At 43.3% G+C, this 20,858-nt stretch overlaps 2 protein-coding genes across 2 annotated transcripts in view; one reads left to right on the top strand and one right to left on the bottom strand.

The window, feature by feature from the left end:
* MORN5 (MORN repeat containing 5) overlaps positions 1-1,212 on the bottom strand; it is a 34,111-nt gene extending 32,899 nt beyond the window's left edge. Inside the window, exon 1 of the mRNA XM_057549439.1 lies at positions 1,144-1,212. Within this exon, the coding sequence (XP_057405422.1) occupies positions 1,144-1,189 (46 nt within the window). The 5' untranslated portion in view covers positions 1,190-1,212. The remainder of the gene's footprint in view (positions 1-1,143) is intronic.
* Positions 855-15,149, top strand: NDUFA8 (NADH:ubiquinone oxidoreductase subunit A8). The gene is made up of 4 exons (XM_007178090.2): positions 855-1,010; positions 6,671-6,834; positions 10,964-11,129; positions 14,830-15,149. Exons 1-4 carry the CDS (start codon positions 858-860, stop codon positions 14,965-14,967), a joined length of 621 nt encoding a protein of 206 aa, XP_007178152.1. The 5' UTR covers positions 855-857; the 3' UTR covers positions 14,968-15,149.
* The last annotated feature ends 5,709 nt before the right edge of the window (positions 15,150-20,858 follow it).

Raw genomic sequence — 20,858 nt, 5'->3', positions numbered from 1 at the left:
TACAGGGGCTCAGCAGCAGGGGTCTATAGTAGAAAGCACATGGGCTCTGAAGTCAGATCTGGTTTTCATCTCTGCTCTGCCAAATGCCAACAAGGTGACTTTGAGCACATTACATAATTACCTTGTGCCTCACTTTTCCCATCTGTATAATGGGGATGATTACATCTATCTCTTAGGGTTGCTATGAGGAGGGAAATATTCAAGCAAAGCCACTATCTGAAATTATCTTCTCATATGTCTGTTTGTTGGCAGTATACCAACTAGACGATAAGCTTCACAAGAGCAAGGATCTTGATATTTTTAATATTCTTATCCCTATATCTAAGACTGGCATTTAGCAAACACACATATATACGGGTATACATGGAATGGATGTATCTCAGCTCTGCTGTTTATTAGATATGCGTCCTTGAGCAAGTTACTTCACTTCTCTGGATCTCATTTTCCTGAACTGTAAAATGGGAATAAACATTCCTATCTGAAAGGGTCGTCCTGAAGTTTAAAAGGGATAAAGTTTGTGAACGTGTCTGGTACAAAGTCCTTTGCAGAGGCAAAAAGACCGCCGGCTTTTCCCAGTCACGGATGTTCAAGACATAGTGAATCAAACGAGGTCCTTACCTCCCATCTACAAATTCCCCAATATATTGGCTTCCCGTGTACTCCATGGTGCCTGCCTCTAGCTTGCAGCCGTTGGTAGACCAGAGTCTCAGTGTATTCCGCCTCACTATGACAACCAGGAGGGATAGGCGGAACCGAGGCGAAGCCCCGCCCCCAGGGTCCGCGGAACTTCCTGGCTCTGCGCATGCTCTATGGCTCGCTGTTGGGCAGAGCAGTGCGCCTGCGTGCCGCCGCTGCGCATGCGCAGACGTTACGTGGCCCACGGCAGTCGGAAGGGGAGTTCAAGGAGACGTGGGTGTCGCGGCAGCGGGCACCTCCTCGGGGTCGGGGCTACCGCCATCATGCCTGGGATAGTGGAGCTGCCCACTCTGGAGGACCTGAAAGTGCAGGAGGTGAGGCTCGTCCGGAGGATAGGCAAGAGGGGCACAGGGCTACAGCTTCCCGGGCCTGGGCCCAGCCCTGCTTGCATTCCGCGGACCCTGGGCCCCGGATCCCCCATCCCCACCCCGTGCCCCCAACACTTACACAGGTTGACCCTCGGACGCCTCCTCGTCAGCTCGGGGAGACCCATCCCTCAGTAGCTCGAGAACTCTCCTCCCCTTCCCCGGAGCAACCTGCGTCTCCTTTACGTGAATAATAGTACTTTTTATTAAGCACCAACCAGGGTCACTTTACTTACTTCATGTCACTTAATACTCAAACCTCCTTGCGAAGTGAGTGTACAACCCCGGGTGCTCCAGTCGAGGGAGAGAGACAGTCACCTGAAAGTAGCATCGTCGGTGCAGAGTGCATTGGAGTGGAGCTAGGAAGCCGCAGAAAAAGGAGATGATATTGGAGAGTGAATTTGCTAACAACCTGGGAAAGTGTTTGGTAGTAGGACATTTAAAGCATTCATTTATTCAAGAGCTCTCATTTGAATAATGACCATATGCACATACACTGGAAAATGAGAGAGATAGTCCCTGTCCTCATAGAGTTTATAATCTAATAGGGAGACAGAAACATAAAGAGGGAATTACAGTTCAGTGTAGTTAGCGCTATGAGAAGTGAAGACCGATAATACTAATTACAGCAAACATGATGAGGCCTTTTCTAGATGTCAGGCAGGATGCTAATTACAGACATTAATTCATAGGGTCCTTCCAGCAACACTGTAAGGAAGGGTATAATTGATCTCACCATGTTATAGATAAGGAAACAGGTCCTGAGAGAAGTGATTTGCCCAGGGACACACGGTAGAGCTGGAATGTGAACCCAGGTTTGATTTTAAAACCCATGCTTTTAAACTACCATATTACGGGCAAAAGCTCAAAAGAGCGAGGAGGCTTAGCAGAACCTTTTGTATTTTGTGTTTTGCTCTTTGACATGACTCTTTTGTTGGTGGAAAGCAACAGTTGCTGAGCCGGGAGAGGTACCTTGGGCTGAGGCAGGGCTGGAAGCGACTTTCACAAGGCCAGACTGAGCAGTTTGGACTTCATCCTGTAAATGAGGTGGTGGGGAGAGGTGGAAGATTTTAAGGCAAAAAAGTGCCAGGACAGGACTGGATAATGAGGCTACACTGGAGGAGAGGGAGGGGAAGATGAAAAATTACATACCAAAAATTATATCCCAGGCCCTGTGTTAAGTGTTTTACCTGCATTATTTCACTTCATCTTATATGCCTCTGAGAATGGCAACTATTATTATATTATTTTAATGATTATAATAAAGTGACATGTACTAAAAGTTGGGGGTGGGGATGTGTGGGTACTGCCAACAGTCAGTTTGTTTCTTGCCGGACTGTAAAGCTGGGTTGAGACTTTGAGTTGCTGTATTTTTCATTGGCACTTTAATTTGATTCAACAGTCATCTGAGGTTCTGCTTCTTGCACGTGTTCTATTTCTGGAATAAATTTGCCTTTAGAATTCACACAGTTGAATTGAGAAACAGATAATTACATAAATAGTTAAAATACAAAACAAAGTATGATTAAATGCTACAGAAGAGGGGCAGACATGGTTTAAGTAAAGAGGGTAGGATTTGAAGTTGTATCTAAATTCTAGGCCTAACTATTCGGTTACCTCGATGAGTCACTTTTCCCATTTGCAGACACAAGTTATTTTATTTGTAAGATGAAGTGATTCCAGCTGTATAATTCTCTGAGGCTATGAAGGGAACAGAGAAAGCACTTCTTGGGTATAATGTAAGACTTGGCTAAATGTCATTTGAAGAATGGCATTTACAGGCAGAGATGGAGAGAAGAACTTTCTAAACAAGGCAGGATCTGAGCAAAGGTAAGCAGGTGAGGCCCAAAATGGGTTCCGGGAACAGTGAGTTCAGTGTCCTAGAGGACAGACAGTACCTTTTTAAAGTCTGGTGGGTGAGAAGGCTGGAAGGATAGTTGGAATCCGAAGGGTTTGAATACTTAAGTAGAAACTTAGGCCTTATTCTGCTGTTAAGCCTGAATCCTTCAAGGGTTTTGTTGCTAATTTGTTTTAATAACAGAGTAAAATAAGAATTGTCTTTTAGGACAGCAGCTCTGTGAAGAATGGTTGGAAGAGAGGAATAAGAAAAGCAGGAAACCAATAACTGAGGAAGATATTATTGACCCCAGCATGATTGGTGACTGTGCTTACAGAGAGGAAAGAACGCATTTATCTAGAATTGATCCAACTTAGCAATGACTTAGATATCGGAGGCAGGAAAGGTTGAGGAATCGGTGTCAGATTTGCAACTTGACAGAACTGGGGAAGCCAGAAGGAGTGGGTTTGAGAAGCAAGTTAAACCCATTTTGGACCTCATTGACCTTGGAGTTATGACACATGCCTATGGAAAAATAGTCAGAAGCTTTGGGCAGGAAATTCCTTGTACACATTAACGATTTTGAGTAAAAATGGCCAATATTTATGATGTGCTTCTATGTGCTAGGCACTGTTCTTCATATTTTTAATGTGTGTTCACCCTGACAACAGTTCTATCAACTAAGTACTATCATCCTCCACTTTACATAAATTAAGCAAAATACAAAACCTAGTATAAATTAAGTACTACCAAAAAAAAAAAGGTGCAGATCTGGTTTAAGGAAGAGAGAACAGGACTAGAAGATTGCTTGTAGATTGTGGGACTTTTTCTGCCTCTGTTTCCGCACCTGCAGACCATCTAAACCTGCTGTGCAGTGAGGCTGTTATGAGGACAGATGAGGAAGGGCATTGAAATTCTGTGTTCTTTGAGACAAAGGGAGCTGAATGAATCTGAGAGGGTATTCACAGTAAGCAGCTGTGGAAGGATGTGGCTTCTGTTGGAACTTGTCAGTATTAGTGAAGAAGCAGGTGAGGGGTGGCGGTGACATCTGAAGTTCTTTGCCTCCTCAGTGATGCAATGGGAAGAGGCCTGATTGGAGGTCACAATTTCTGGTGCTAGTTCTGCACTTACCACTGACTTGCTGTGCCCTCTTGAGCACATTGCTCCTTTTCCTTAGGAAATAAATTCAGTGAGGGGTTCTCACCCTTGATTTCCCTGTGACAGGGCATGTTTTATGTGCTCAACAACATGGGCATAACCTAGATTGGGATAAGACCTCTACGTTTGTGGGGAAGTAAAGCAAAGAAAGCCATAGGCTTTTGGGGGCGTGATAGCTGTGAAGGCATCGGAGTAATTAAATCAGCCAGTTAAAGATGTTTTAAGACATTTGACAAGGAAATAAATGTAGCTAACTTAATTTTTTAAATATATTAAGCTTTAAAAAAAGTTTGCGTCTTGATTTTTCAGTCTCCCAGCTCTTTACAGGTAATATAGCAAGCAAACGTGTACCACTCAATTAACCTAAGTAAACTATAATCAAAAACTGTATTACAAAATTTTACAGATTTTTAAATGAACATATTAGAATTGTCATGGCAAATTTCACTTACATCCTAAATTTACCTTTGATAATTAGAACAGTTGTAATATTAGTAGTCATAGTCATGACTTTATTCTTTGCTTCCTATAGTGTGTAGATGAATTATCTCTTTATCTTTCCTTGCCTCTTATCTTATTAAAAATATTAATTTAACCTAGGCTGTGTGAAATTCCTAAAAAATGAAATTATAAAATTTTTATTATTATAAAAATTAAAATTATTCTCATGTAAAAGTTCTTAATAAATATTTGCAGATCAAATCCAGTGGTATCTTAAGGCATAATGCACTAGGACAAACTAGATTTTATTCTAGGTACAGTGGGTCAGTTTTAGAAAATCTGTTAATGCTCTACATTACATTTATAGATTAATGAAAAAGAAACCTGAAAATTTCAGTCTTTCCTGATGGAGGAAACAACAGTGCAACAAAGCCATACATGGTTAGAAAGAAACTTCCCTAATGAGGAACATCCAAACAAGTATATCCCAGACACCAACAGCCAATATCATACCAAACTACTTTAAAGTTTAGAACAAGGCAAGGATGCCTACTGCCATTGCTGTTTGTCTGTATCATTCTGGAAGTTTTGGTCAGAGCATTAAGATAGGGAAGGAGAAGAAGAAGGAAAAAAAGATATAGGTATCAGAGAGGAAAGGAGGCAGTTTTTATTTGTAAATGGAAGCTTTTCTCTTAATCCTCTTGAGTTTCCTTTTAGAACTGACAAGAGTTCAGTAGACTATGGCTACAGAGAAGATACAGTGTAAAAACAAGCAGTAACCAACTTGAAAATCTAAGGGGAAAATGTCCCATTTAGATAGTATCCAAAATGTGAGAATACTGAGGAATAAACAAGAAATAGGCAAGTTTCCTGTATGAAGGAAACTGTAATTTTAACTAGAGAAAGTGAGAATGAGCTAAATAAATGGAGAGACATACTGTGTTCCGGATGAGAAGGCATCATTCATGTATTCTTAACTCTCTTGTAACTGTTACATCCCCTGCTGCTGGCACAGAGTGGGTGCTTGACAGCTGCTTGTGCTGGGGCGCTGTTTTGGGTGCTTGGTGGACCATGGTAAACATCACCTTAATTAGTTTAACTTAGGGAGAATGGACATCTTTACAGTAGTCGACCTCTGTTGAAAACAAAATCCCTACCCTCTTGGAGCTTACGTTCCAGTGGTCACAGGTAGAGTGACCACTGGTGCTAGCTTATCTAAGATGATTAGGGAAAGACTCTGAGATAAAATGTGAGCAGAGACCCAATATTGTAACAGTGCCCTTTCCTTTCTAATTTGTTATATAACTAGACTTAGTACAATTCCGGTGGAAATTATTGGAGGAAGGGTGTTCATCTGTAAGAATAGCCAGAACAGTTTTGAAAAGGATGAATAGTGAGGAGGATGGTCTTCCCAGACAACGAACAGTAATTAAAACATTGTGGTATTGGCACAGGAAGAGGTGGTACAGAAAAGAGGCTAGCAGGACCCCTGCTGCAGCAGCTGCTAGACAGGCTCTGGGCTGTTCCGTGAGCTGGCCGTAGCTACACTGTGCTTCTCAAGAACATGTGCCGGGTTGCAAGTGAGTGAGACTGACACAGTTGTAGGGATGGCTGCCTTGGATATACTCTGTAATTTTAAAAAATTCTCAGATTTAGTACTTTATTGTTAATAATAACTTGCTGAACTAGATGCTCTTACGGATCCCTTCCAGTCTCTAATCTTCTGTGATTCTGTCATCTTCTGGGAATCGTATATATCCTCCCACTGTCACTTTTCTTCCTGCAGAGGAGACTCATCCGTGCTCGTCAGGGTTGCTTCCTCCCCGTACATCCCAGAAGCCTCCATCTTCCTTCAGAGCTCCACTTTCTCTCGCATAAAGATCTAAGGATTCCATTAGGCTGCCATTTCCTTATGTCTAAAATGGGGATGGTAATATCAGCCTGATGAGATGATTACGAAGGTGTGGAAAATCATACATGTGAAAGAGCTCTGTGATCTCTGAAGCACCATAGATCGTAAGGGATTATTACAGAGTCCCCTGTCTTTAGTTTTCTTGGCAAAGTCAGAACGGGGCTACCTTCCTGTTCCCTCTGTCTTGGCCAGCATGAGGTGAGGTTAAGGAAGTGGTGTCCTGGTACAAATCTGGTCTTTCTCCTCTGTTCCTCTCCCCAGGTGAAAGTCAGTTCTTCTGTGCTGAAAGCTGCGGCCCATCACTACGGAGCTCAGTGCGACAAGCCCAACAAGGAGTTCATGCTCTGCCGGTGGGAAGAGAAGGACCCGAGGCGGTGTTTAGAGGAAAGCAAGCTTGTCAACCAGTGTGCCCTAGACTTCTTTAGGTAAGATCTTTTCACATCAATGCCCACTGGTTGCAACATCAAGGTATATGTATCTCCGTGAACATCCAGCTAATTAAATGGAAGGATAATTTTATTAATTTTAGTAGGGAATGGAAGGCTTTCAATCACATAGACCAAAGTAGAGCACACAATGAATGAGAGTTATTTTTGTTCTTTGTTTTTATTATTTGGCACATTCTTTTTTTTTTTTTTTTTGAAGTATAGTTGATTTACAGTGTTGTGTTGGGACTTCCCTGGTGGTCCAGGGGTTAAGACTCCACGCTTCCAATGCAGGGGGCATGGGTTCCATCCCTGGTCAGGAAGCTAAGATCCCACGTGCCATGTGGCCTAAATTAATTAATTAATTAAATTAAATTACAATGTGTTAATTTCTGCTGTACAGCAAAGTGATTCAGTTATACATATATATATTCTTTTTCATATTCTTTTCCATTATGGTTTATCACAGGATATTGAATATAGTTCCCTGTGCTATACAGTAGGACCTTGTCGTTTATACATTCTATATATAATAGTTTGCATCTGCTAATCCCAAACTCCCAATCTTTCCCTCCCCCATCCTGCTTGGCAACTACAAGTCGGTTCTCTATATCTGTGAGTCTGTTTCTATTTTGTAGATAAGCTCATTTGTGTCATATTTTAGATTCCACATATAAGTGATATCATATGGTATTTGTCTTTCTCTTTCTGACTTGCTCAGTATGATAATCTCTAGGTCCATCCATGTAGCTGCAAATGGCATTAGTTTATTCTTTTTTATGGCTGAGTACTATTCCATTGTGTGTATGTATGTGTGTGTGTGTGTGTGTGTGTGTATAGACCACATCTTCTTTATTCATTCTTCGGTCAATGGACATTTAGGTCACTTCCATGTCTTGGCTATTGTAAATAGTGGCAAGTTCTTTAATCTCCATGAACCCCAACTTCCAAATTGTAGAGTAATACCTATCATAAGATTGTTGTGAGGAATTTGAAAAGGCACATAAAAACAGCTTAGCACAGGGCTTGCTTGTGGCATTTACTAGATTGTTATCATTATCATTACTACAGAACACACAGTTATGATGGAAAGGAAAGGTGTTCAGAGTCAAGTGTTTAGGTAGGCCACTATACTTGATATAAGTAAAAAAAAATCCAAATTATAATTGTAGAAAAATGTTTTAACCATATTAGTCAGAACTCTATTAAAAAGGAAAGAAACTCAACTCAAAGGGAATTGGCTCATGTCACTGTAAAGTCCAGAAATAGGACTGGCATCAGGCAGGACTGGATTCAAGGGCTTAAATAATTTCACACGTACTTGGTATCTTTTTGCTTCACCTCTTGTCCCCCACCCCCAGCTTCTTAGTCCTGCTTTCTCTGTCAAATTCATTTTCAAAGAGACCCTCTCCTTGCTGTAGCAGCAATGGCCACCAGCCAGTCCAAGCTGCTGTGCTCCTTGCTTAGCAGACCCAGACAAAGAGTGCCACCCAGTAGCGTGAGCAGTGGTCCCTGGACTGAGTCTCATTGGCCTGGCTGGTCAACTTCATGTGCATGTCTTTGAATCAGTTGTGTTTCAGGAGATAAAATGCTGTGAGTGGTCAGGCCTAAAGTGGGGAGTAGACTTAGATTCATCTAAATCACATTGCCGAGCGATAGGGAGGGGTTGTTCCCCAAAGGAAAATCTGAAGGATGTTCCAGAAGAATAGAGAATGACTGCTGGCTAGGCAAAACCCACAGATGTCCCTTACAATGACGCTAGAGGAAAAAAAATTCTTCGCACAATAGCTGCTTTCCTTCTTTCTTGCTTCTGCTGTCTTTGTTCACATGCAGAGATATTTTTGTGCTTAAAGTCATAGTGTGTGTACATTTGAAAATTCATTTTTTCACTTGCAACTATTGTAAACATTCTTTCAAGTTGCTCTGTCTTCATGATCATCATTTTTCATGGCTGTGTAATATTCTATCAGTAGATAAACCAGCCATAATTTTGTTATTAAACATCATTATTGATTGTTTTGGATAAATCTGCAGTGATTACTTTTGTGTAGAGATCATTTTCATTTTTTAATTAATTCCTTGGCATAAATTTCCCAGCAGTGAGATTATTCTTTAAAAGGCTTTGAACACGATTTATGGCTCTTGAATTACAGTTGCCATTTCTTTTGAAGTTGGGTCAGTTTATGCTGTCCTCAGCCTGTATCCAGGTATCCCTCTCCAGCATTGCATATTATTTAAATATTTGATAGGTACAAAATGGTGTTTTACTCTTGCTTGAATTTACATTGATTTGATTGCTAATAAGGTGGAATGTGTGTTCCTTTAAAAATTTTTTATTTTCTAAGAGAACTTTCGCAAAGTATTTTTCCTTTGACTCAGAGGGAGCACGTTTAAGTGGGAAATGTTTGGATTTCACAAGCTCCTGAGGTGCTGAAGTAGCTTGCTGTAAGCACTAGTAGATAATTGTCTATTAGTGTGGGTGCCAGGGTAACAGAGCCCAGAACATAGACCTAAGTACCAGAGTGATGGCTTGCAGCCTTTCTTCCGCTGCAGCATATTGGAGGGAGTCCAAAACTCCAACTGGACACGGTTGCTCACCACCATCGCGATTCTTAAGTCGAGGCTAGGGGGGTGCGGTTTTGTGTACCGTAGAAATGCAGGTCGTTGAGGCTAGAGGTAACCCAGAAAAGCTCCCGAGGCTTTGACATTCCTTCTTCCTTCCTCTTAACACATCCCATCACCCCCAAGGCTATACTCAAAATACCTGCAAAGGTATAAGAAACTGGTCCCCCTTGGTTGCCTCCCAGGAGGGGAACTGAGCAGGAATGGAAGCCAGTTTTTCTTTATGTATTTCCTTCGGCCACCTCCGAGGTTCTTCCCAAGACGTGTTAAATACTATTCCTGTGTTGAGTGTAGCTAGATTCTTGGAGTGTGACAAGCAAATACTTCATTATTACACGGGGGGAAGGAGGTGCTCCACGCTTCTTCCACTGCCTCAAATACAGCTTTTACATAAAATAACAGTATTTTATTCTCATCTGACTTTGCATTTATTTGATTACTAGCAAAGTTGAATGGTGAGAGAAGGGGAATTTTGCAAAATAATGGAGGCTTATCCCTTTTATACACAAAAGTTAGTTTTTCTTCAGCCATTTCTGGTGACCACAAAATGAATTATATGCTATGTTGCTTCTTAACAGAGAGCAAATATAATTCAACTTTCTTCTTCCTTTTTTTTTTTTAAACAGTTTTTTTTTTTAAATTTTTTATTTATTTATTTTTGGCTGTGTTGGGTCTTCGTTTCTGTGCGAGGGCTTTCTCTAGTTGTGGCAAGTGGGGGCCACTCTTCATCGCGGTGCGTGGGCCTCTCACTATCGTGGCCTCTCTTGTTGCGGAGCACAGGCTCCAGACGTGCAGGCTCAGTAGTTGTGGCTCACGGGCCTAGTTGCTCCGCGGAATGTTGGATCTTCCCAGACCAGGGCTCGAACCTGTGTCCCCTGCATTAGCAGGCAGATTCTCAACCACTGCGCCACCAGGGAAGCCCTTAACTTTCTTCTTAATGACAAGGATTAATTTTTTTTTTTGTTCAGTGCATGAATAGAATGAAGTCTTTTGAGCTTTGGAGGCGTGTAGGGCAGGTTGCCTCTACACTGATTGACCCCAGGATCAGAAGATCCTTGTTAGTTTGTGAATTTGCTTTTTATAGTCTGTCTCCTCCTTTGTCAACGTCTGTCACCTCTGACTTCTGTCAGCATGCCCATCTCTGAGTGTGCCTCCTCTTCTAAATTTGCGAGGTGGGTAGTCTTTAGATTGGATCTAAAAAGAATAAATAGGTCCCAAGTGAGGAGTTCTAAGTGAAATATATACCCCTTAGACCACAATCTTTTGGCATTTCTATTCATTTGTTTTTGCTACACAAAGAAATTAGGTCTTATTCCTCAGAAATCTTATTCTACGTATTGTTTCTCAACCTGAGGCTCTCCAAGTTGTCCTGTAAGTGAGGTAAGAGTACTCCCGTACCTTTCAAAAAGCAAGGCTGTGTGTATGAGGTCTGCGTCAAATTTTTCCCCACTTTTTTGTTTTTCATGGTTTTGCAGAGAGCTGTCCCTAATCAAGCCCTCTTTTCCAGGCAGATAAAGCAGCACTGTTCGGAGCCTTTTACAGAATACTGGACCTGCATCGATTACTCCGGCTTGCAGTTATTTCGTCGGTGTCGCAAACAGCAGGCGAAGTTCGACGAGTGTGTGTTGGACAAACTGGGCTGGGTGCGACCCGACCTGGGGGAGCTGTCAAAGGTAACACAGTTTCCTGCTGCTCTCCCTCTCTTTCTCTCTCTCTCACTCGCTAAGGGTGGGGAAAGGCAGGGGGTGGTCCGGAATGGGTCTTCTTTGAGTACGGATCTGATGTGAGAAATCCAGACTGACCAGTCAGCTTAATTAGGGAGTGGTTATACACAGTCCGGAGGGAGTTTATTTAATAGAAGTGTTCCTTTAAATAGCTCGCCCAGCGTGTGCAGATTTGTTTTTGATTAATTAGCTAACTGAAGAACAGAAGGGAGTAGATGAGGATAAACAAAATGTTAGGGGCACCGTCAGTTGAAAACATTGAGGTTATTGTGGGGAAATAGGTTTGAGGTTATGCCAGATTTTTCAGGAACATACCTGAGATTAAAAAAAAAAAAAAAAAAAGTAATGCCTGTAGTTTAAAAAGCTTGTTTTTCTGATCTTTCTCCCATATTTCCTGTCTCAGTTGTGACACCACCATCTGTTGAACCCTCAGAGGGAGAAACCTGAACGTCTTTTTTCTTCACTTGGCACTCTTTCCTCCTTTATCCAGTCCTCGATTCCTGTGGCATCTCCTGGAATATTGTTTTGAATCCTCTCACTGTCCCCACTTCCTGGACAGGAGTTCTTAGTTGGGCTACATGAATTTCTGGGAGGGGAGGATGGGTCACTATAGGCATGATCTGTGTGGAAAATAAGTCAAATATCACTTTCCTTTAAAAAAAAAAAAAACTTTTCAAGGGGACTCCTATTTGCTTGCAAAACAAAGCACCCCCTCCATATCCTGACATGCACGGCCCTTTGTGATCTGACCCATCCCCGCTTCTTAAGCATTGTCACCCTCCGTTCCCTGTGGGAAGCATAGGTAGCAAGGCATGGAGGGAAGAACTCTGGTTTGCACGGAGACTGAGAGTGGATTTGAATCTTAGTTTCATGACTTAATTGCTATGGGTCCTTGAGCAAATTTCTTAACATTTCCTATCCTACCACATTTATAAGATGGGACCAGTATTAATCCCTGTTTTTCTGTGAGGATTAAGCTAAGGAGCCTGTGTGAATCCCCAGCATAGTACCTGGCACATAGGTCCACAGTTAATGTTCATTCCCTTCCCTTTGTGTGTGGCATCTGTGGATAGTTGGGTCTTAAGCTTGTTGCCATAAGTAGAGGAATGGTTAAGCAATTTTTTTTTTGTATCTGGCATATCTTTACTTCGGATACCTTCTTTGCTGCAGCAAACAAATTATTTTATTTATTTTTATTTTAAAAAAATTTTTATTGAAATATAGTTGATTTACAATGTTGTGTTAGTTTCAGGTGTACAGTAAAGTGATTCAGAGAGATATATATATGTGTATATATATACGTATATATATATATTCTTTTTTTTTTACGTTCACTTCATTATAGGTTATTACAAGATATTGAGTATAGTTCCTTGTGCTATACAGTAGGTCCTTGTTGGTTATTTATTTTATATATGTAGTAGTGTGTATATTTTAATTCCAAATGAACAAATTATTTTAAATAGTTGATAATTCTAAGTTGGAAAGTGGTGGAACTTTTACATAGAATAAAGAAAACTACCTTTTCTCATTTCTGTCTCACGAAAGGAGAATTTACAAATCATGTTAAGAAAGCATTTTTATTCCTGAATCTTTGTAATAACATTTTTAAAAACCTATAAAAGGAAAAGGTACTGTTATCTGAACTCTTTTCAGAAGTGTATTTCTTTAAGAGGAGTATCAGCTTTAGTTATACTTAAGTTCAGTATTCGGTCTCTTTCTAAGAAAGGTCATAATTGGCTGGACAAAGCCTACATTTTAGCGTCATTCACTTGTGCATTCTGGTTCCACTGGCTTGCCTTTCCCTCCTGTTTGCCCCCAGTGAATTCATACTCACTCGTCCAGTCTCAGCTCAGGTGTCAGGTCTGTCTTTGAAGTTTCTGGCTTTCCTAGGCAGGATTGCTCTCTCTCACCCATAATTCCATTGTCCTGATAATATTAATATTGAAAATAGCTAATGGAGCACCTGTTCCGTACATGAGGCGCTTCATGTATATTACTCTAATAACCCTAGGAGCTACTACTAGCTCCGTTTTACAGATAGGAAGTTGAAGGTTAAGTCAGCTGCCCAAGGTCATTTACCTAGTAATTAGTTTGACCTCTTGCTTCTGCTCCTTTTCTATTTTGAGTGTGGTGCAGAAGAGGAAGTTGCTTTATTGTCCTTTCCCCAGTAATTTGTCCTTTAAAGGGGTCCTTTTATTTTTTCTAGATTTATTTCATAGACATCTTGAATTCCTTAAAGGAGCTTCACATGCCAGCTGGAGGCATTTGGAATACTCTGTCAAGCAGTAAGGAACCATTAGTGATCTCTAATTATAGCAGAGAGATGAGAAAACTGTCTTAAAAGCAAATAAAAAACTATTCTGGACTTGTAGTCGGAAGACTGGGGTTCCAGCTCCAGCTCGGACATTTGCTGTGTCTTGATCTTAGACAAGCCAGCCATCTCTGCTCCTGTTCCGCGAACTCGAGATAATTATGCCTCAGAGGGTGGTTATAATAAGAATTATGTGATTGTGTCCATGAAAGCTCTGTTCACAATAGATGGTGTTTGAATTTGTACATCTGGGAAGATTGATCTGGTCACAGTATGTGGAGTGGCTTAGGAGGCCACCAGATAACAAGACTACTGATAACCATGGCCTTCTGTCTTTCTGCTTCTCTGGGCCTGTTTCCTCATCTTTAAAATGAGAACAATTTCTGCTGGGTTTCTGCTGGAGACTTCTGTGGGTTTAAGTGGGTGTAAAGCGCCGTCCTCCTCTCTCCCCGGGACCCCAGTTCCGAGCTTCACCCTCGCCTGGCCCGTTGGCTCAGCCCCCCAGTCTAGCATCTGCTCCTTCCGGCCTGGCCTGCAGATGCGAGTAAGTTACTTCCCTGCTCCAGTGGCACCTGTTGCTGTTGGGTTAAAATTCAAGCATCTTTGCATGTCGTCGTTCATCACCTGGCTCCCGTGTCTCAGTGTCGAGCGTTATGTGAGAGCACGGGCTTTGGAGCAGGCAGATCTGACTTCAGGTCCATCCACCGTTAGCTGGGGGGCCCCAGTGAACCTGCAGGTTGACCTCCGAGAAGTGTGAGAGTGAACTGGAATAACGCGCTTGGCGTCATTTCTAACAGTAGGACGTGCTTGCTTAGGGGCTGCCTCTCCCTCCGCTCCGCGCGCAGCCTGTGCTTCGGCCGCCCCAAGGCCGTGCCCCTCTGTCTCCGAGTGTACTGTTGGTTTACTTGGAAGGTCTTTTCCTCTCTCATCTTCCTGGTGACTCCTGCTCATCCTTCCAGATGAAAGTAAATGTTGCCCGCTCAGCAACAGGCCGAGGACGAGTGGCCGTGCGGGGGCCTTGCTCTCCTAGCGCTCGTTCGTCTCTCGGTCACCGTGACCCGCCTAGGAAGGCCTGGGTGCTTTTCCGGGCTGACTCCTTCACTGAGGACAGTGTGGATCTTGCTCTCTTCTGTATCCCTAACTTCTTCCGTGTGGAATGACACAAAGTAGGCCTTCTTCAGTGTTTATTCAGGGCTAAGTGTGATTTGCTAGGGCTTTATAGATGAGGAGTGGCTGAGGCAGCCAGAGCAGAGGGGAGACCCCAGGAGGTGTGTTCATGGTCACAGCTACTCCACCTGCCCCTCAGCTCTGCTTCTCCTCTTTTACCCGCTGCAGGTCACCAAAGTGAAAACAGATCGGCCTTTACCAGAGAATCCCTATGAGTCAAGAGCAAGGCCAGAGCCCAACCCTGAGATGGAAGGAGATCTGAAGCCCGCCAGGCATGGCAGCCGCCTCTTTTTCTGGACCACGTGAAGATGGGTCCGTGGCCCACACCCAGTCATGCACTCAGGCAGCGGGTGATGAAAACTCTCCTGTAGTTTCATCAACCGATAGAGGGCTCTTTCCAGGATCACAAACATTAACAAAAACATTAATTTATGTGACTTGGCAGTTATTCTATACCATTTCCTGCCCATTAAAAATTTTAAAGGAAACAGTTGTATTTTATTATGTTTTATATAACCTTTTGGCCTTTAAAGATGACTTCCCCTTGCTTTTTCTTCTTGTGGTCCTGCCTGTTCCTTTCTCTTTGCTTCAAGTAGGCATTTGCCAGTGTGGCAGGGGAGCCGTGTGGGATCACGGACAAATGACTGTGTAAAGGAAAGGCTTCGTTACCTGAGACAGCGCCTCGGGGCCAGTCTGGGTTCACACATTTTGAAGTCTCAACTTTCTTTCTTCCCATCCAACATCTCAGACAAATAGAGTTCCCTGAAGGTCATACAAGGGAAGCATCCAGGATAGAAGAAGTGCAGAAACGCTTGAGCCTTGTGACTCAGGCCATAGGCGGGGCTCCTGGCTTGGTCTTCTGCAGTCTCGCTCAAAGTTTCTTAAAGAACCAAACTTCCACCACTTCCCCTTGATATCCCATCCTCAAGCATTATAACCCAGATGTTTTTCCTGATAGACAAGGGAGTTGGAGGCTGAGCTCCCAGCTCCAAAGCCAGGAAGTCGGGAGGTCTGAGTGTCAGTTCCAGCCTTGGGTGTGTTTCTTAACCTCTTGTGAGAGGTTGAATTTGAGGACAAACTAAAGGGAACATGCTTATCTACCTCCTGTGCAGGTTAAATCCACAAGTATTTATAAAGCTCTTTGGTTCAAAGCACTGTTATGTCTTTCTTTTCCCTTTCATTCAATTCCTTTTTCACTACTAGGCTATTTCCTCTCCATCTGACTGGGGGTCACTTTACACCTTCTGGTCGTGGCCTTAAATTGCATATGACCCTGTGTAAGTCTCAGCTCCCTGGGCCTTGCTTTCCCATTTGCAGAGCCCTGGAAAGCAAAGTTGTATGGAGTCTTTATAAAGGCCTTTCCAACTCCTAGATACTCGAAGTGGGGAGATTGCTGTGAGGCATTAGTCTGTTGCCCAAAGTGTTAGGACAGTTAGAACACAAAGCATTGGAAGATCTGCCTTGCTCCCCACCCAGTTCTGACCCCTTATTTGGGAGCATTTTGGGTAAACCTAACTCGTCTGCAAAAGCTTGCCAGCCACCGTTGCCTTATTCTCCAATTTCAGAAGAAAAAGAATAGATTCTTAAATTTTTAAAACAGCTAAGGCAACACCCATTAACCCCTTGCGGGCCAAGTCATTGGAAGTCATCCCTGGTGGGGAAAGTACAAGCATGCCTGCAGATTTGTTTTTATGATTACCTCAGACTGTGTGTTGCTTCCTAGGTTCTTTCTGCAAAGGAAGCTGGGACTTGCATCGGTAATAACAAATATTCATTGAGCACTGTGCATTGTGCCCAGTGCTTTACATGTGTCAACTCCTTCAATGCTCAGAGCCCTTTGAAAGAGTTTCTAATAGGTCATGTCATTTCACAGGTGGAGGAGCTAATGCCTAGGGAGAGTTTAAGAAGCCGCATTCTTCCTTCCTATATGAAATAGTAGATATGGGATACGAATGAAGATTGTCTGGTTCCAACGGCCGCATCCTTGCCCTTCAAAGTCATCAGTGGTTCTCAGCCTTGTCTGCACGTTGCAATCGCTTGGAGGCCCTGAAATACTGATGTTGGGATCCTACCCCGGAGAGATTCTGATTTAATTTGTCTGCACTATGGCCAGGCCATGGAGGTTTTGAAAGCTCCCCAGGTTGCTCTAAGGTAGAAACCAAGGTCTAGGGCCACTGATTGATTGAAGCAGGTCCAAGAGGTTAAGTGCTAGTAGGTAGTTAAGTGGCTGAGATTTAAACCCAGATACGCCTGATTCCAAAGCCCTTAGTCTTCATCTGTTCCGATGCATATACATCACCTGAGGTCTTATTAAATGAAGATTCTAGGTTGATAGGTCTGGAGTGACATCTGAGATTTCTAGTAAGCTTGCTGGTACTAATGCTGCTGGCCCATGGACCACACTTTGGGTGATGAGGGAATAAACCACAGCATCTGAGTGCAGGATCTATGATTAATCTATCTGGCTGCAGTGTCTAGCACCAGGCCCTCCCTGAAAGTTCATTCACTTCTTCAGAATCAGAGCAACAAGTCTTGAACTGTTAATGGCTTCAAATTCAACTCTAGTATGTTTTAACTTTTGCCCAAGTTGGACAGAAGTTCTTGCCTCGCCCCCTCCTTGCTTTGAATTCCTTGAACGAAGAAATTCAACTTTGGCTTTCCTGTATTCTTGATGGAATTACACCACATCATAGCCTTCTAGGACTGAAGAGTCTTAAGTAAAGACAGAATTCCTAAAATCTCTCACCCCAGACGGGTTCACAATTTCAGTAGGTAAAAAGGTCACAGAACAATTTGAAAGGAGTCGGTGCGAAGAATCTCTGAGCAGGGCTTCAAATAATAGTCAGAAAATCTTCCTGCCGGTTTGGCTTAAGAATAATGAGGCTGACTCCTTACATTCCCAAAGGAAATTTATCTGCCCCCTTTCCCCTGCCAAGCCCGTTCCTGTCTTCCCTATCGGAGGGCATGGCGTCTCCATCCTTCCAGTGTCAAAACATGAGACGCTCCCGTGACTCGTAACGCTCACTGCTCTCCGTGTTCCAATCCCGCAGCAAGTCCTGTTGAGTTCCTTCTATAACCTCTCACGTCTGTTACTTCCTCTTTTATCTCAGTGTCACTGTCCTAGCCTGTTTTTGTTCCCCTTGCTCGGATTATTAACACCACTGCCTAACTGGTCTCCCACCGCCATGTCGCCATCCAGACCATGCCCCAACTTGCTGCCGTGCCTCTGCCACTCGAAAACCTTCAGTGGCTCCTGAATGGCTATTAACTAAAGCCCAGATCCTTACCGGCATCCCGACACTCTGTAATCTGCCCTTAGCCTGGCCCATTTCCCGTACCACTATCTTACTCCTTGTCATGGACTCTACAGTCTCCCAAATGCCATTCCTCAAGAGTGTTTTCCAACTTCCAAATCTTCACTAATGCCGCCACCATCCACTTGCTGGGGAACAATCCTGCCCCCACCTCTGCCTCTTGAAAGTCGACCCATCTCTCAAGGCAAACACTAATGCTGTCTTCCCCAGGAAACGTCCCTTCCTACAGCCACAAGTGCTCTTTCCTGCCCCTTTGTTCCCATGACACAATATGGCATGAGGGTTAAGCACAAGGACTCTGGAGTTGGGCTGTCTGGATCTGAATCCAGGCTCTGTTGTTTCATAGCTGTGTGACCCTAGGCAAGTTACTTAACCTTTCTGTACTTTCTTTTCCTCATCTGTAAAATGGGGGGAACAACGATAGTACCTACATCCTGGGATGGCTCTGAGGATTTAATGAGGTTTACACATGAAATGCTTTGTACAGTGTTGTCAAATGGCAGCAATTGTCACAGCACTCTATTTGAGTAATACTTGTCATGGCACTGGGTGTTATCTTGTTTCCCCTGGTCTTAGTACTGTAAGATCTGGCCTTCTATCTTACTTATATGTCTATATTCTAGTGCCCAATACATGGAAGACATCAGGAAATGATTAAACTATACCCCACGTTTATCTTTCTGAAGAACTTCCAACCCCCCGTCCTTGCTATAGAGCAACAAACAAACACATTAATTATGTAGAGATAGGAGTAAATCTTTGAGATTAAATTGCCATCTTTGTAGGTATCAAATCCTAGCTGAAATGCTTTTTGGTATAATCAAAGATGTACTCTTATGCTCTGAAATGGATCATGACATACTTGGGCTTTAAATATACCAGTTGCTTCTACCACATAGGAAGTCTCTGTTTGGGGTTGTGACATCTCTTTGTGTCTTGAGCATTTGTAATATGTGTCACAAGTAATTTTACTAAGATACTAAAATTCATAAATGTATTTGCTTAAAAAAAATAAATTAGAACAGAGTCAAGAGATTAGGGAGAGGTGACCCCAGACTTTATCTGAGGAGTAGATCTGGGTGGTAGATCTGAGAAACAAATGTGGGTTGTCTGGTTCCAAGGCCACACTCTTATTCTTCAGAGTCATTGAATCTTACCCTTGGATGCACATTGGAATCACCTGGAGACCTTTAAATACTGATGTCCAGATCCCACCCCCAGATCTTCCGGTTTCATTGGTCTGCGGTGTGGCATGGGCATACAGATTTTGTAATAAATAATACCGCGCCTGCTCATTTATGCTCAACTATACCTTCTTCAATGGGAGGGAAGGGGTATAGTTGCAGCTAGAACCCTGCAAATACATTCATTAATTCTTTAATTCATTTGGCAAATATTTGACATCTTGCTTCGTGCTAGTTACCATTCTAGGCAGGAATGATGAGCAAGACAGACGGGCCCTGCTCTCATGGGGCTTCCATTCCAGTGGGGGAGGCAATGAACAGGTAAACAATGTGAAGGGTCAGTGTGAAAACGAATAGCTGGAGGCTGAGGATGTACTTAGAAAGAGAGGCCAGGGAGGGTCTCTCAGAGGAAGTGGCATTTGAGCTTCCCCCTCAAGGAACAGCCAGTTAGAGGGCTGATGGAAGCGTGTCCCAGCCTCAGGGAACCACAGGAGCAAACCCCTGAGGCAGGACAGGGCTCTGTGTGCTTCAGGAACAGTCTGCCCGGAGTGTGGTTTTGTGGGTACAAGTGCAATGCAGTTGCAGCTTCCTACCTCTGCCTTTAACATGCCGGGGACAGTCCCTGTCCTCGGTGTCTCCACAGTCTGCTGCAGAAAGTCCACACTCCTCAGTGCGACAGCCGGTCATTCCAGAGTCTGACTCAGAGCTCTCCAGCTTCATCTCCCACCATCATCCCCGCCACACACTGGATCCGCGCCTTCTCAGACATCTTGCGCCTTTCCTCTTGCTGTGTGCTCTGCCCCAGAGTTCTCCACCTCTCCTTGGTGCACCTTTCCCTCAAGACGCAGCTCAAACGTGCCTCCTTGGTGAAGCGTCCCTCAGGTCCCTCCAGAGTGAATCACATCTCCCTCTGTGTTCGGGCGCATCTCCTGCACTTCAGCTGCTGTGCTCTTTGGGAGGGAGAAGTCCATCTTGTTTTCCACCGCAGCTACCCCTTCAGGCAAATCTCCTGGCAGATCGTCAGTGCCTGATTGCTGAATGAATGTTGCACAGCCATTGGCCTCTCCGAAAGGGAGTAGCCTAGTTAATCCTTAACTGTGTACCCCTCTATGTAGAGTAAACAGGAGGGCATTCTGTATTCCAAGAGAGGCTCGGGGTTCTACCATAATGATTAGCGCCACTGGAGAAAGAAGGGAATGCTCGGGTTTTTTGTTTTTGTTTTTATTTTTCAAAAAGAGCCCAGAACTCCCTGTCACAGTGGCAGTAAAAAGTGCAGTCTGTGAACTAAAGGGAGGAGGATCCATAAAAGGTCAGGTTAGGCTGTGGTAATAAGAATTATAATTGCATGCCAGTATTCCTTTAATTTGAGGGTTGAGTGCAAATTAAGCAGGATGCCCTTTCTGGAAGCCGTGTTTTAATCAATTCTGCTGGTCTGGTGGAAGAGTTGAAGCTAAAAAGAAAATGATGATAATGTTTCTTTCACTTACCATCTGAAACTAGGGTATTACATGATGTGACTAGTTTGATGTACAGGCTGTATGTTTGTTTTATCGTCTGTAGAACATGCAGTACCTTTATGTTGCTGGGTTCCAAGAAGCTGAGGTTCCCAGTGGTGACCTCAAACCAAAGAACTTTCAAGAAAATCCCTTGGCCTCTTTTCTTCCCTGTCAGTGTGATGGGCAGCAAGCTAGTTGGAGGA

This window comes from Balaenoptera acutorostrata, chromosome 6 (assembly GCF_949987535.1).
Source record: "Balaenoptera acutorostrata chromosome 6, mBalAcu1.1, whole genome shotgun sequence".
NCBI classification, from domain to species: domain Eukaryota; kingdom Metazoa; phylum Chordata; class Mammalia; order Artiodactyla; family Balaenopteridae; genus Balaenoptera; species Balaenoptera acutorostrata.
The sequence above is the reverse complement of the archived record's forward strand: the minus strand, read 5'-3'. Positions and strand labels throughout refer to the sequence as shown.

Excerpts from the sequence above, each read along its gene's own strand:
- NDUFA8 (XM_007178090.2), top strand. The coding sequence starts at position 858 with ATGCGCAGACGTTACGTGGCCCACGGCAGTCGGAAGGGGAGTTCAAGG. Across the intron at positions 1,011-6,670 it reads AGGACCTGAAAGTGCAGGAG|GTGAAAGTCAGTTCTTCTGT; the intron begins GTGAGGCTCGTC and ends TCCTCTCCCCAG. Across the intron at positions 6,835-10,963 it reads TGTGCCCTAGACTTCTTTAG|GCAGATAAAGCAGCACTGTT; the intron begins GTAAGATCTTTT and ends CCTCTTTTCCAG.